This window comes from Triturus cristatus, chromosome 4_1 (assembly GCF_964204655.1).
Source record: "Triturus cristatus chromosome 4_1, aTriCri1.1, whole genome shotgun sequence".
Taxonomy (NCBI): domain Eukaryota; kingdom Metazoa; phylum Chordata; class Amphibia; order Caudata; family Salamandridae; genus Triturus; species Triturus cristatus.
In genome coordinates, this window is record NC_140585.1 from 329484705 (window position 1) to 329498696 (window position 13992).

General features: G+C 46.8%; 1 protein-coding gene across 1 annotated transcript in view; it reads left to right on the forward strand.

Moving 5' to 3' along the window:
• WASHC1 (WASH complex subunit 1) overlaps positions 1–13992 on the forward strand; it is a 621626-nt gene that overhangs the window by 467370 nt on the left and 140264 nt on the right. The window contains exon 7 of the mRNA XM_085652301.1: positions 9790–9994. Within this exon, the coding sequence (XP_085508427.1) occupies positions 9790–9994 (205 nt within the window). The remainder of the gene's footprint in view (positions 1–9789; positions 9995–13992) is intronic.

Consider the following 13992-nt stretch of genomic DNA (forward strand, 5'->3'; position numbering starts at 1 on the left):
CACAAAATCTGCAACCTGTGACTATCACCGGAACACGACGAAGCCAGCTGTCCAGCCTGCGCAGCATTTCGATCCAAAAAGACAATTCGGGATCGAGGAGCTCGACGTCATATCATGGCACAGAGACCAGCTCCGGAACCAGTAAACATCTTCGATGAGGGTCCCGATGTCCCGGAAGAGGATTCCGAGGAACTTCAAATCATCTCAGAAGCAGACGACTCAGACGACCCCATTACTCCGGGGCAATACGTGAGTACCACTGCCCCTGCCCCAACCCCTCCAAAACCTAAGGCATCGGTCAAGACTTCGCCAGCTGGCCTCAGTCGAGACCGAAAACTCCCTTCAGAAGCCCCGCCTCCGGGCTCGGCTCCGAATAAACATAAGCCTTCCGGTGGCTCGGGCCCGAGTAAGCTGCATGTAATTGTACCCCCGGCACCTTCGGCATCGAAGACAAAAGACCCCTCGGCACCGAAATCGGATCCGACACCTTCGGCACTGAAAACATCGAGGCCCATAGATAAACCGGCACCGAAACTTCCCAAGCCGAAAGACTCAACTTCGGCACCGAAACCTTAATCGGCACCGAAACCACCGGCTAAGGACTATAATACACCTCCTAAAGCCAAAGACTCTACCGATCAACCAAAACCTCGATCGGAACCGAAAAAATTGGCGCCAAAATCTGTTCCTGAAGAACAAGAACTTTTCCATCCAGATCCAACACAAAAAGGATCTATATTAATCCAAAGACTGGACATGTCACTGCAGTGCCATGTAAGAAACGGAAATGGGACACACCTGCCCCAGTTCCTATAAAAAAGAAGGGCTCGGCAACTTCACCTATTCCTCCTTCCTCTCCCATACGACCTTCTACCCCACCCCCTCTGCCTACACCACCCTTACCTCTACCATCTCCATCTCATACACCACCTCCACAGGATGATGATGATGATGACCTTGGGGGAGGGGGTGATCCTTATAATACTAATGATCCGTTCACGGATCCAGCTACCGTACCATTGGATGATTGGGCATACCCTCTACCAGATATACCTGACCCTACACCATATCTCTCCAAACCATCACCTCCAGATGACCACCTGGGGTTTGGACAACTAGTAAACAGAGCAGCACTTTACCATGGCGTCACCATGCACTCTGATACACCAGAGGAAGACTTCCTCTTAGACACTTTTGAACAGTCTCAGAAGTCGGTACAAATTTTACCTATGCTTAAAGGGGTGATAAAACACACCACAGAAGTGTTTAAAGACCCCGTCCGTGCCAGGGTGCTTAACCCAAGAATTGAGAAAAACTATAGACCTGCCGCTGAAGATCCCGGTTACATCAAAGGGCAGCTCCCTCTGGATTCTTTGGTCGTTTCCAACGCAAGGAAACACGCCAACTCCCAAACCACGGCAGATACGCCACCCCCCGGACAAAGAATCCAAACTATTAGAAGCCTCGGGCAAACGGGTAGCAGCACAAGCTGCTAATCATTGGCGTATTGCCAACACCCAAGCCCTATTAGCACGCTACGATAGGGCTCACTACGATCAGTTGGAGAATCTGCTACAACACCTGCCAGACCAATACAAGACCCAGGCAAATGACCTTATACAAGAGGGAAAACTTATCTCAAATGCTTCAATTAAATGTGCACTTGACGCCGCAGACACCGCCTCTCGAGCACTAAACACAAGTGTACTCCTTAGACGCCATGCCTGGCTACGAATTTCAGGCTTTAAGCCAGAAGTACAAACTACTATACTTAGCCAACCTTTTAACCAAGAACAGCTGTTTGGGCCAGCAGTTGACACTGCACTCGAAAAAATGAAAAAAGATGCAGAGACTGCTAAGTCTATGGGAGCATTGCAGTCTCCACAACCACGTGGCTCCTTTCGACGTTCCTTCTACAGAGGAACCTCTAAGAATATCGGAGAAGACACCTCCTCTACGTTCAAAACCTCTACACAAACATCTCCTAGTAGAGGATATTTTAGAGGATGATATAGAGGAAACAGCAAGGGACCAGGTCGATGTAATACCAACACTCGTACCTCCCCCGCCACAAAACAGTGACTTTCCTCCACTCCCCCCAGACCATTCCACTCCAGTCGGGGGAAGACTCAAACAGTTCCTGCCTGTCTGGAATTCCATCACAACAGGCAAGTGGGTAAGACAAATTATCCAGTATGGTTACTGCCTGGAACTCGCCACTACCCCTCCACACATACCTCCCAAGCAGCGTTACATGTCACCAGACCATCTTACGCTCCTCAAACAAGAAGTTATCTCATTACTTCAAAAACACGCAATAGAACCAGTTCCCTTACAACATCAGGGTACAGGGGTATACTCACTGTACTTCCTAATCCCCAAAAAGGACAAGACTCTAAGACCAATACTCGACCTCAGACTCCTAAATCTGTACATAAACTCAGATCACTTCCATATGATCACTCTTCAACAAGTGCTCCCACTACTACAACAAAGCGATTTCCTTGCCACACTAGATCTCAAGGACGCTTATTTCCACATTCCCATACATCCTGCTCACAGGAAGTACCTAAGGTTTGTGGTGGACGGACAACACTATCAGTTTACAGTCCTTCCATTCGAGGTAACAACTGCACCCAGAGTATTCACCAAATGTCTAGCAGTAGTAGCAGTGCATCTCAGAAGACAACAAATTCATGTCTTCCCGTACCTAGACGACTGGCTAATAGAAGCCAACTCATTCAACAAATGCGTTCTACACACTCACCAAACTATTCAAATCTTACACAACTTGGGGTTCACAATAAATTACCCCAAATCTCATCTCCAACCCTCCCACATACATCAATATCTGGGAGCCACCATAAATACCTCCAAAGCCCTAGCATATCCCAGCCCAGCCAGGATAGCCAATATACAAGCGCTCATCGTAAAATTTCAAACCCATCACTCTCTTCCAGAAAGAGTGTTCATGCAACTGATAGGCATGATGGCGTCATGCATCTTCATTGTGCCTTATGCAAGACTTCAAATGCGTCCCTTGCAAGAGTGTCTAGCACGTCAGTGGAATCAGGCTCACAGACAACTAACAGATCTGGTGTTGGTGGTCAGCCGCTCACAATGCTCTCTGAAATGGTGGAACACAATAAACCTGTCCAAAGGGCGGCCGTTCCTCGAGCCTCTTCCACAAATAGTGCTAACAACGGACGCATCACTCACGGGATGGGGAGCCCATCTCCTAGGACACACCACTCAGGGCAAATGGACCACTCACCAAAAAGTGCTCCATATCAACTACATGGAACTACTGGCAGTATTCCTAGCACTGAAATCATTCCAAATACATCTCCAAAACAAAACTGTCCTCATCCGGACGGACATGACAGCCATGTATTCTATACAAAAACAAGGAGGCACACATTCTCTCCAGCTGTCCGAGCTAGCACAGAACATTTGGAGATGGGCCATTCCCCAGAACATATACCTGCTTGCAGAACACCTTCCAGGGGTTCACAATCAGATTGCCGACCTGTTAAGTCGACAGACTCAACAAATCCACAAATGGGAATTACATCCACAAGTCCTACTACCCTTTTTCCAAAAATGGGGCCAACCAGACATAGATCTGTTTGCCACACACACGAAAACGCAAAATGCCCAACCTTCGCCGCCAGGTTTCCCCACCCACAGTCCAAGGGCAATGCGATATGGATGAACTGGTCAGGGAGATTTGCGTACGCTTTTCCGCCTCTCCCACTCATTCCATTCATGGTACGCAAGCTCAGGCAACAGTCTCTCAAACTGATACTAGTAGCCCCCACATGGGCACGCCAGCACTGGTTCACAACACTGCTGGAACTCTCCCTACTTCCACACCAAAAACTGCATCTCTCCCCGTCCTTACTAACCCAGAACCATGGAGAGATAAGACATCCAGGTCAACTGAACCTAGCGATCTGGCTCCTGAAGTCCTAGAGTTCGGTTACCTTAACCTACCACCAGACTGTATGAATATTATAAAGGAGGCCAGAAGACCTATCACTAGTGCCTGCTATGCTGCAAAATGGAAAAGATTTGCCATTTACTGCAATAACAATGATATACGCCCACTGGATGCATCCATACAGAACATCATTTGCTACTTACTACACTTGCAAAGATGTAATTTAGCCTACTCATCCATACGTCTCCACCTAGCAGCATTAGCAGCCTACTTGCAAAATCGTCAACACTTGTCACTATTTAGAGTACCTGCGATCAAAGCCTTCATGGAAGGCCTTAAGAGGATTATTCCTCCCAGATTACCACCCTCTCCAGTGTGGAATCTAAACATTGTTCTTACAAGGCTCATGGGACCCCCTTTTGAACCTCTGCATAAATGCGAACTACAGTTCCTCACATGGAAAGTGGCTTTTCTTATTGCTATCACATCCCTTAGACGGGTAAGTGAGATCCAGGCTTTAACCATACAAGAACCATTCCTACAATTACACCGCAACAAAGTGGGTCTTAGAACAAATCCCAAATTCCTGCCAAAAGTCATATCTCCGTTCCATCTTGACCAATCAGTAGAGCTACCAGTGTTCTTCCCAAATCCGGACTCGGTAGCTGAAAGAGCTCTTCATACCTTAGACGTTAAAAGAGCCCTACTTTACTACATTGACAGAACCAAAGCTTTCCGCAAAACCAAACAATTGTTTGTTGCTTTCTCTCCACCACATAAAGGCAACCCCATTTCCAAATCCGGGATAGCCAGGTGGATAGTTAAATGTATCCAAATATGCTACCACAAGGCTAAACGCACACTAACAGTTCCCCCTTAACATTCCCTTAGAAGATATTTGTGAGGCAGCCACATGGTCTATAACACACACCTTCACTAAACATTACTGTGTTGACGTGCAGGCAAAACAACAAGCTTCTGTAGGTCAGGTTGTCCTTAAAACTTTATTCCAAACTGCTGCAACTGATAAAGGTGACCACCGCTAGGGGAGACACTGCTATATAGTCTATCCTAAGTGTGTGATCTGCAGCTCATATGCCTCGAACGGAATATGCTACTTACCAGTATGCATCTGTTCTTGGCATGTAGAGCTGCAGAGCCACACACGCCCACCCACCTCCCCGGGACCTGTATCTGTTCCAGCATAGTCTTACTTAGACATTACACATGGACATCTCTCTCTCTTTTTACAAACTCCATCATTTCCAATCATGGCTAAAAACAATCTGAGGATGGAGTGGATGCCCATGCGCACTGTGGTGCAAGAGAGGAGTCACCTATCTCGTGACCAAAGACTTCTTCCGAAGACAACAACAACCTGCAAGCATCCGAGCCCAACACCAGATCGCGATCTACTATCCTAAGTGTGTGGCTCTGCAGCTCTACATGCCAAGAACAGATGCATACTGGTAAGTAGCATATTCCTTCGTCAGTAAACCCTATTTAAAGTTGCTATGGGTCTCTTGGTGGGAAGGTTCGGCTAACCAACTTCCTAAACATGTTTGATACTGGTCGCTACTCTGATTCTAGCATGTGAATCTGAAATAATCATACTGTAGAAAAAGAAAGTTACCTGTACACTGTGTTTCTCCAGTATGGATATCTTTCATAGATTCACATGCAACCCTCCCTCCTCCACGTTCAGGCTCACCATTATTTCACCTCTTATCCTCTGGCTATTACACTTGTGCTCGAAATCCGAGGCATTATGGCTCTGTATAGGAAAAGTGCTTCTGGGTCTCTGCTCTAATTGGCTGAAGTTTGGATGCTTTAAAACAAGGTCAATAGGTTTACATTTTCTATTGTTTTCAAGGGGTTTTCTAAGGCCCATCTATAAGCATTGATTTTCTATTGCTATTACCATGGTACTCCCACCATGATGACGGGGAAGATTTAAGTGTGTGAATTTATGAAAGATCTCAAAACTGAAGAAGCGTAGTGCACAGGTAAGTAACTTGTTTTTTTACGAAGAAACGCATTTTGCAAGCAGAACACTTTCTAAGTATGTTATCATGTACGTCCAAAGTATGTTAAATGTCCCTATCCAAAAAGATGTCAAGTTCAGATGTGAACTTGTAAAATGGAAGCTTTTGCGCAAGGGCCCTGCTGAAACCTGCAACAAAAGGCAATGTCTCCTTGTGCCTGTTTGAGTCATGTTCAACCCTCCCTATTTGTGCCACTTTTTGCCCATTTTCATTGTGCCTGATTTTCCTTTGTGCCCGTTCTCCTCTGGTTCCATTTGCAATTTCCTGCCGCCTATCTCCCCGTCACGCTTTACCACCACACCTGCTTCTTATCTGCATCTCTCACATGCTTTCTACCACCTCCTGTGCCCCTCTGTTCCCTAATTCTGCCCCCACTCCCCTCTTCCAGGGCCTATTTAATGGGTGCTGCTACACGACCGCACCAAAGGCAAGCCCCTCTGCGCCTGTCTATCCTGGTCCAGGCCAAGCACCACAGAACCTGGTCTGACTGAACACTGCCGCTACACAGCCACCCTTCTGCATGCACTCAACACTGGATGCTGCAACAACAGCTGCTTCTGTGCCGCACCTAGCTCCACATATGACCTATCTCGTACTTGCTGCCATTTCACCTGTACCAACACACTCATCCCATGCGCCACACATGCTTCGTCCTGTCTGGCATACATGTTTGTCAACATCAGATCTTGCAGCAAACATGCCACTGAGATATGGGACATCATCGATTCGTACTCCCCGGACACCCTCTTCCTGACAGAGAACTGCCTAAACCCCATATCTGCACCCACCATCACCACAGTCATTATACCGAGCTACAAGATCTCCCACCAGGACAGTCCAAACAAGCTGGAAGGAGGACTCGCCATCACCTACAACTCCATCACCTACACCACCTTCACCAATGAGAACTTAACCATCAACATATGCACTTCCAACTACAAACTGGCAAACACACCACCATCAAAGACACCATAGTTTACCCCCCCCCCGATCCACTCACTACCTTCAGCAGTCTCCTCACAGACTTCATCACCCCTGTTGCCATCAGCTCGAATGAGTTAATCTTAGTCTGCGAACTCAACTTCCATTTCTATGACGGAAAGGATCCCAACTCTGCTGGCCTTACTGAGAGCCATGAGATCTTGGAACTTGCCCAGATTGTCCAAGGCCCTACCCACAATGGAGGACACACCCTCGACCCCATCTTCACAGCCACCAGCAAGGTCAAGTTCAGCCACCTCACTCCTCTCACTTGACCACGCCATCATCTACTTCTTCATTGACGCACCCCACAGCCAAGACTACTAACAACCTCAGGCATAGCTGGAACAAAATAAAGGACGCAGACCGGCCCAACAACCTCAAAGCCCACCAATTAAACCTCATTGGTGACCTGCATGCTGTCATCAAAGCCTTCAACAACTGTATCACTACTGGTGCAGACACCCTAGTCCCCAGAACTATGTCAGATTTTCGAGAACCTACACACAACCCATATCGTACACCAAAGACCTTAGAAACTCCAAACACCATTGCAAACAGCTGGAGAGAAAATGGAGAACCAGCCAGGACAACATTGCAAGATACACAAGTCCACGTTCAGGAAATACCACACGCAACTCAATGAGGCAAGAAAAATAGCCCTAGCTCTTAGAATGAAAAACAGATCTAAATCCTGTAAAGAGCTCTTCAGCATCGTCAAAGAATTCTCCAATCCGCCACCAACTCCATCACTTCTTCACAAGACCTCTGCGACAACCTCTCCAATTTCTTTTACAACAAAATCCTCAAGATCTACAGCAATTTCGACCCCCAACTCAAGACACAAGACCTCAACCAACTGCCCACCACCACCAAATCGGACCACCATATCACAAACTGGAAACCCCTCTCTCTAGAAGGCACCACTGCAATAATGAGAACATTCCACTCCAGGGGCCCTACTGACCCTTGCCCTTACCATATCTACAACCAAGGAGGAACTCTGATCAGGTCCCACTGACCACCACCACCATCAACACCACTATCCAAAGTGGAACCTTCCCAGACAACTGGAAACATCCGGAAATCATAGCTCTCATGAACAAACCCCATGGCAGACCCAAAAGAGCTCAGCAACTACAACCTGCCCTTCCCATCCAAAGTCGCGGAGAAAGCTATCAACAAAATACTCTCTAACCATCTTGAACACCACCACCTATTAGATATCTCGCAGTCTGGATTCTGCAGCAGCCACAGCATGGAAACCACTCTCATTGCAGCACTTTGATGGTCCAGGCCATAATGGACAAAGGGAAAACCTCTGTACTCCTACTACTCAAACTCTCCTCAGCCTTTAACAACATCTCCCACAGTACCCTCATCACAAGACTCCACAACTCCAGAGTACATGGACCTGTACTGAGATGGGTGGTGTCTTTTCGCTCTGACAGGGCCCAGCGAGTTAGGCTCTCTCCCTACACTTCCGTACCCAAAAACCTAGTCAACTGGATGAAACAGAACTGCCTGAAACCCAACATGGATAAAACAAAAGTCCTGATCTTCGGGAACAAGAGCTCTCCATGGGACTCCTCCTAGTGGCCGACCAACGTGGGACCCACACCCACAGTTCATGATAAAAACCATGGCATCATCTTGGACGACAGATTCACGATGGCCAAACAATTGAACACTGTTGCCTCCTCCTGCCTCTTCATCCTAAGTATGCTCCGCAAAATATTACAGTGGCTCTCTACTGACACCTCATCATCAACAGACTCTACTACGGCAACACACTCTACACCAGCATTGCAAATCAACTAATACAAAGATTCCAGACAAACCAGAACTCTGCCGTCAGACTCATCCTCAACATCCCTCACAGCACACCCATCAAGCCTTACCTCGGAGAACTACACTGGCTTCCAATCCAGAAGGGATACCAATTCAAACTGCTCACCCAGGCATACAAAGCCCTCCACAACATCAGACCTGCCTACTTCAACCACCGCCTTGACTTCCACCAACACACCAGGCAACTTCGCTCAGCCACACTTAACCCCACATCCGCAGAAGCAAATCAGGAGGACGTTCCTTCTCCATGGCCGCGATATCCTGAAACTATCTTCCACACCACATCATACCCCCCCATCTCTATTCAAATTCTGCAAGAAACTGAAGACCTGGCTGTTCAACTAGGAGCCCGATCAGCCTACTCATCTACTCCAGCACTTGGATACCCCGTGAGTGAAATGCACGCTATAAAAATCCATGTAACATATACGGTAACATATAACACAACATAACACGGTCCTTCTGAAATTACTAGTCTCAGTTGTGTCAAAATGTTTTTTTTGTCTATGGTGTCACGGGCCTTTGTAACCTAATCCGTCATCTGGGGACTAAGTGCTCCTTTTAACACTAGTTTCAAATGGTAACTAGGTAGAGCAGTCTATGATTGGTTGAGGTGCTGTTGGCTAGAAACTATGAACACTGCAACAAACAGCATTAAAACTGATTAAATCCGTGTCAAGCCAGTGCTTTTTCTGTAAAACGAATAATGCACACAGCTAAATACAATGTTCAAAATGAAGTGTTTACAAGAATTAAAGCTGGAATTTTAAAATAGAACCCTCTTATAGCAGCCGTGCAGATCCAGTTCGCCAATGTTTTGTCTTGCAGCTCTCTGACAAACATTTTCTGTACATGTGGGCTATGATGACTTTATCATTTTTTCTTGGTGCTTGTTTATTATAGAACTCCTTAATACCAGGTGCCTGTACTAATGTTTTCCTCTTCTTTCAACTTCTCTCATCTACTCAGACAGCAGAAAATTACTTCTACGTGCCTGACCTTGGGCAGGTCCCCGAAATTGATGTCCCTTCCTACCTCCCGGACCTACCTGGTATTGCTGATGATCTCATGTACAGTGCAGACCTAGGGCCTGGCTTTGCTCCCTCTGCACCTATCGCTGCTATTCCTGAGCTGCCTACTTTCAACACTGAATCTGTGGAGAGTTTCAGATCAGGTACTTTTTATGAGTGGGAAGCTCAGTTACGAGATAACTGTGGACCAGTTTGAGGATTAAGAGTAGTGCTTGGTACTTAGGTCAACTTCACTTGTGCTAAGGAAACCCTGCTTTTCGAGCTGAAGTAGTAATTGGCTTCACTCCTACAAACAGTTGTGACATTTTTACCTATATATCGTGTATCATATAATTTGTTATTTTACTAACTGTCTGGTTCTATAGTACGGTAAAAAATAATAGAGCACTTAATCAGTATTTGTTAGAATTTTGGAAGTAACTCAATATAAGGCTTCTTTGTGGATGCTAAAAACAAATATTTATTTCCTCTAGCAGAGTTGCGCTAACCAGGTATTGTTATGAAAATTCCTAATAACAGAGACCTCAAATTTGGATGTGAAGGTTAAATATGGGCAATATGTTCTCACGTATATGGAGTGTTTTTAAAGGATTGCTGTAGCTGGTCGGCTCTATAATATATCCTTTACAATTGAGGGCCTGTGTTTGTCTCACCATGAACATTTGTCAAAGTCCGGTACCTCATTTACATAATTCCTTACAAAATGATCTGTGCGAGTGCGGTTGTAACTTAAATATACAGCGATTTATATAAGAGTAAAAAGACTATATTTGAGTTGGTGAATCTTTATTTTAAGACTGCATTCAAAATGAGAGTTGTAGTTAGCTGAGCCGTGTGCAGCATGTACTCAGTATGCTATTGTTTTTAATCAAGGACTCTGTGTAATTAACACTATTTTTTTACACAGCATAATGATTCACTTTATAGATCTTTGTACGGAGGTGGCTTATAAATTATAAAAGTACAATTGAGTGAAGCTAATGTATGGAATAATTTAGGGGTAATTAAGGTGCCTTAATATAGCCTGAAATGTTGGATGAGAAATTGGAGGAGCAAGGTAGATACTTATGTTATGAGAAGGGTGAAGAAGGCAGTAGCGGCTCAGAACATCATCTATGACGATTGAAGCCTAGGCATGATAGGTCATGCAGAGTTGATTACCACCGTCCATGGGCCTCAGTACCTAACCCCCCCCACCCCCCAACAGAAAACTTTACATATCGGCCTTAGTAGCTATATGGTCGGGGCATTGCCTGTGAGGCTGTTGTATTGTTGACGTCCTCCACCCAGTTTTGGGGCTCTACTGACATCTATACCCTTTCTGTCTTCACCACTTTTACTCATCTCCTCGATCACTCTCTCTAAAAAGGCTAACCACTATCAAATTTGGTGATTTGATAGGGGTTAGCCTTATTAGAGACTAACACCTAGCCTCTAGGGCAGGGCCGTGTATCCTCCACTGCCTGCCTAGACCATGAACTCTTGGTAAAGCACCCTCACTAGGCTCCCACAGTGAGGGTGCTTTGTCCCCACCCCCCATGTGGGGGCCTAGGGCACATTTTCTAATATGGTGTGTGAGATTGTGTCAGAAAGCATGCAGACTACCATCTCCCCTACCCTCGGAACTATGTGCAATGAAGTAACAATTTATATATTATTTACTCTACTTCCATGTAGCACTGTTAAAATATCCTGGAGGATCATTTTTCTTCTGATGCTTGGAGAATAATTTTAACACTAGATTTTATGTGCTGATGTGGAGAGGCCTTTCAGAGGACCACTCTACTATATATTTCTCTCATGATGAATTCTAGTGATGGGAAGAAGAGAAACTAGCACTAAGACATCATCTCCTAGGCCGCAAAACACTACATCGGAGATCTTAGAGTAACGACAGTCAAAAAGCCCACCACATAGTCAGCAATGACAACTGCATCGTTGACAACGAGGCGCGATTGATGGCAACCCCTTCGAAGGAGACATCAAAACTACCATTGACGATGGACTAGGCGATGGGACAGTCTGTCGTTGTGTGTTCGGACAAAGGAGTTGTTAGGAATGGGGGGTCTCACCTGAAAGGTAGCTTGGCACGAGCAGACAGGCTTATTGCAGAGGCAGTGTGTAAGGCATTTGCGAACACATACAGTAATACAGTAAAAACTCTGCAAATGGACACCACACCAGTTTAGAAAAATAAGTAATCTTTATCTAAACCAAAACTAGACCAAATAGACAAAAATCCACAATACAGTACTAAACATATGATTCTTAATAGGTAGAAACAATTCTCAGCTGGGGCAAGGTCGTTTAATCACCCCTTGCTTAGGTGTAGTATTCCTATACCTACTTTATATATAGACACATGGGTAACCTATCAGTCACTCCTATGGCAGGCCTTAACAATCCTGAAGGCAGAGTGCTCGGTAACATGTGAGATGGTGCTCTAGCATGAGCTGAGCCTGTCTGCAGCTTTCGGAACCATGTCTGTATAGCTGTTCTATGATATCGCCTACCATATACTCTTAAAGTGCCTTATAATCCTCGCGGTTATGGGAACTATGGTTTGGCTTTATCAAAACATGTCGTGTAAGGTGTCTAACACTTTGGAATAATACCCCCATGCCATTTCTGGCGATGAGGATAGTATTCCTCCCTTCTAGAGGGAGAAGACATGTGGAAGACCTACTACCGGGTTAAAGTTAACCAGAGCCCCAGCATCACAAAATGGATGCTGCTGCCACAGACACAAGTCTGACCTCCTGCTGCTGGGAGTACTTCCAGCGAGGGAGGCTTGGACAATAGGTTTCCTGCCTTGGGAGGTGCTTGCACCACCCTAGACTGACCTTAGTGTATTGGGGCAGGGAGAGATGAATGAAACGAGACACTGCCTGGGGCACACAAGGTGTCCCATGCATAGTCCGGTTCAAAGCGGTGCTGGGGCACTCCAGCCCCAGTCCTGGCGTGAAACTGGACAAAGGGAAGGGTGTGTAACCACCCCCCTCCCTGGTCCCACCCATAGGAGGGACCTAGCAGGTAACCCAGCCCCCCAGATTAGTATAAGAGTGGGAGCTGAGTCCCTAGGACTTTGGATTATCCTGATAACTGAAACTGAACAGAAACTCTGGATCTTCGACATTCGACTACGGAAGAAGACTGAAGAATCTCCCTTGTGGCCAAGGAGTGGCCACCCTGTGCAAACAGGCACCATCAAGCGACCTGCCGTTTGCTTTGCCCGAAGTTCTACGAAGAACCGACTGCAGAGCCCGACCAGCGCCTTGACTTCCAGACTTCTCCGACCCTGATCCACAGCAAAGCTGAGATCCGTGGAGGCGACGAGAGACGTGGGACCGGCTACCTGGGAAACTTGGCTACTTGCTTCCAGCGCAGCTTCTGAGGCATCCTCGAAGTTTTGCTCTGGGGATTGAGAAGCCCCAACCCCGAGCACCATCTGCACCGAAGATCAGCCCTCCACACTCCACGAGTTCTGCGTGGGGCCCTTCTGCATTTTCCTGCTCGACGCGTCTGTCCGGTTGCTTGCCCGTTGGCTAGTGACCTCTGCGACGACGACCCTTTGACTTTTCACCGCTGGTTTGGCTCCTCCAGACTGGCCCTTGCTTCCCTATGAAAGAGAAGCACCTCAGGCCTTCCTGGTCTGCAACAGAAGCGAATCCCTCATTGTGCGTGGGTTGCGCTTGACAAGGCTTGTTGTGTCCCAACTCGACATCGACGCCGCCGACAGCAAGAGCCCTCGTGGGACAGCTCGCCTCCTGGTTCTGGTCGTCCTTGACGCCTCCTGGTACCCGTGGCTGCTGCGACAAGCTTCACTTCTTCACCTGCATCTTCACGACATCGCCTGGTTCCTTCCCGGCTCCTGGCTGGTGACCTAGACTCTGTCCCCTCTGCTTGCAGGTATCCTCCTTCTTGATTCCATCCTTGGAATCCACTGGACACTCTTCACTGACTGTCTGTCAGCATCTCTTCTTCAGGCATCCATAGGAGTCGACGACGAAACCCAACGCAAGTTCACACCTATGCACCCGCAGCCTGTGGGCTAGGTAACTTGAGTACTCCGGTGCTCACAAGGGTATTGACTATCCTAGTGTCTAGTTTCCAAGTCTCCAACTCCTAGTTCCTTCCGAAG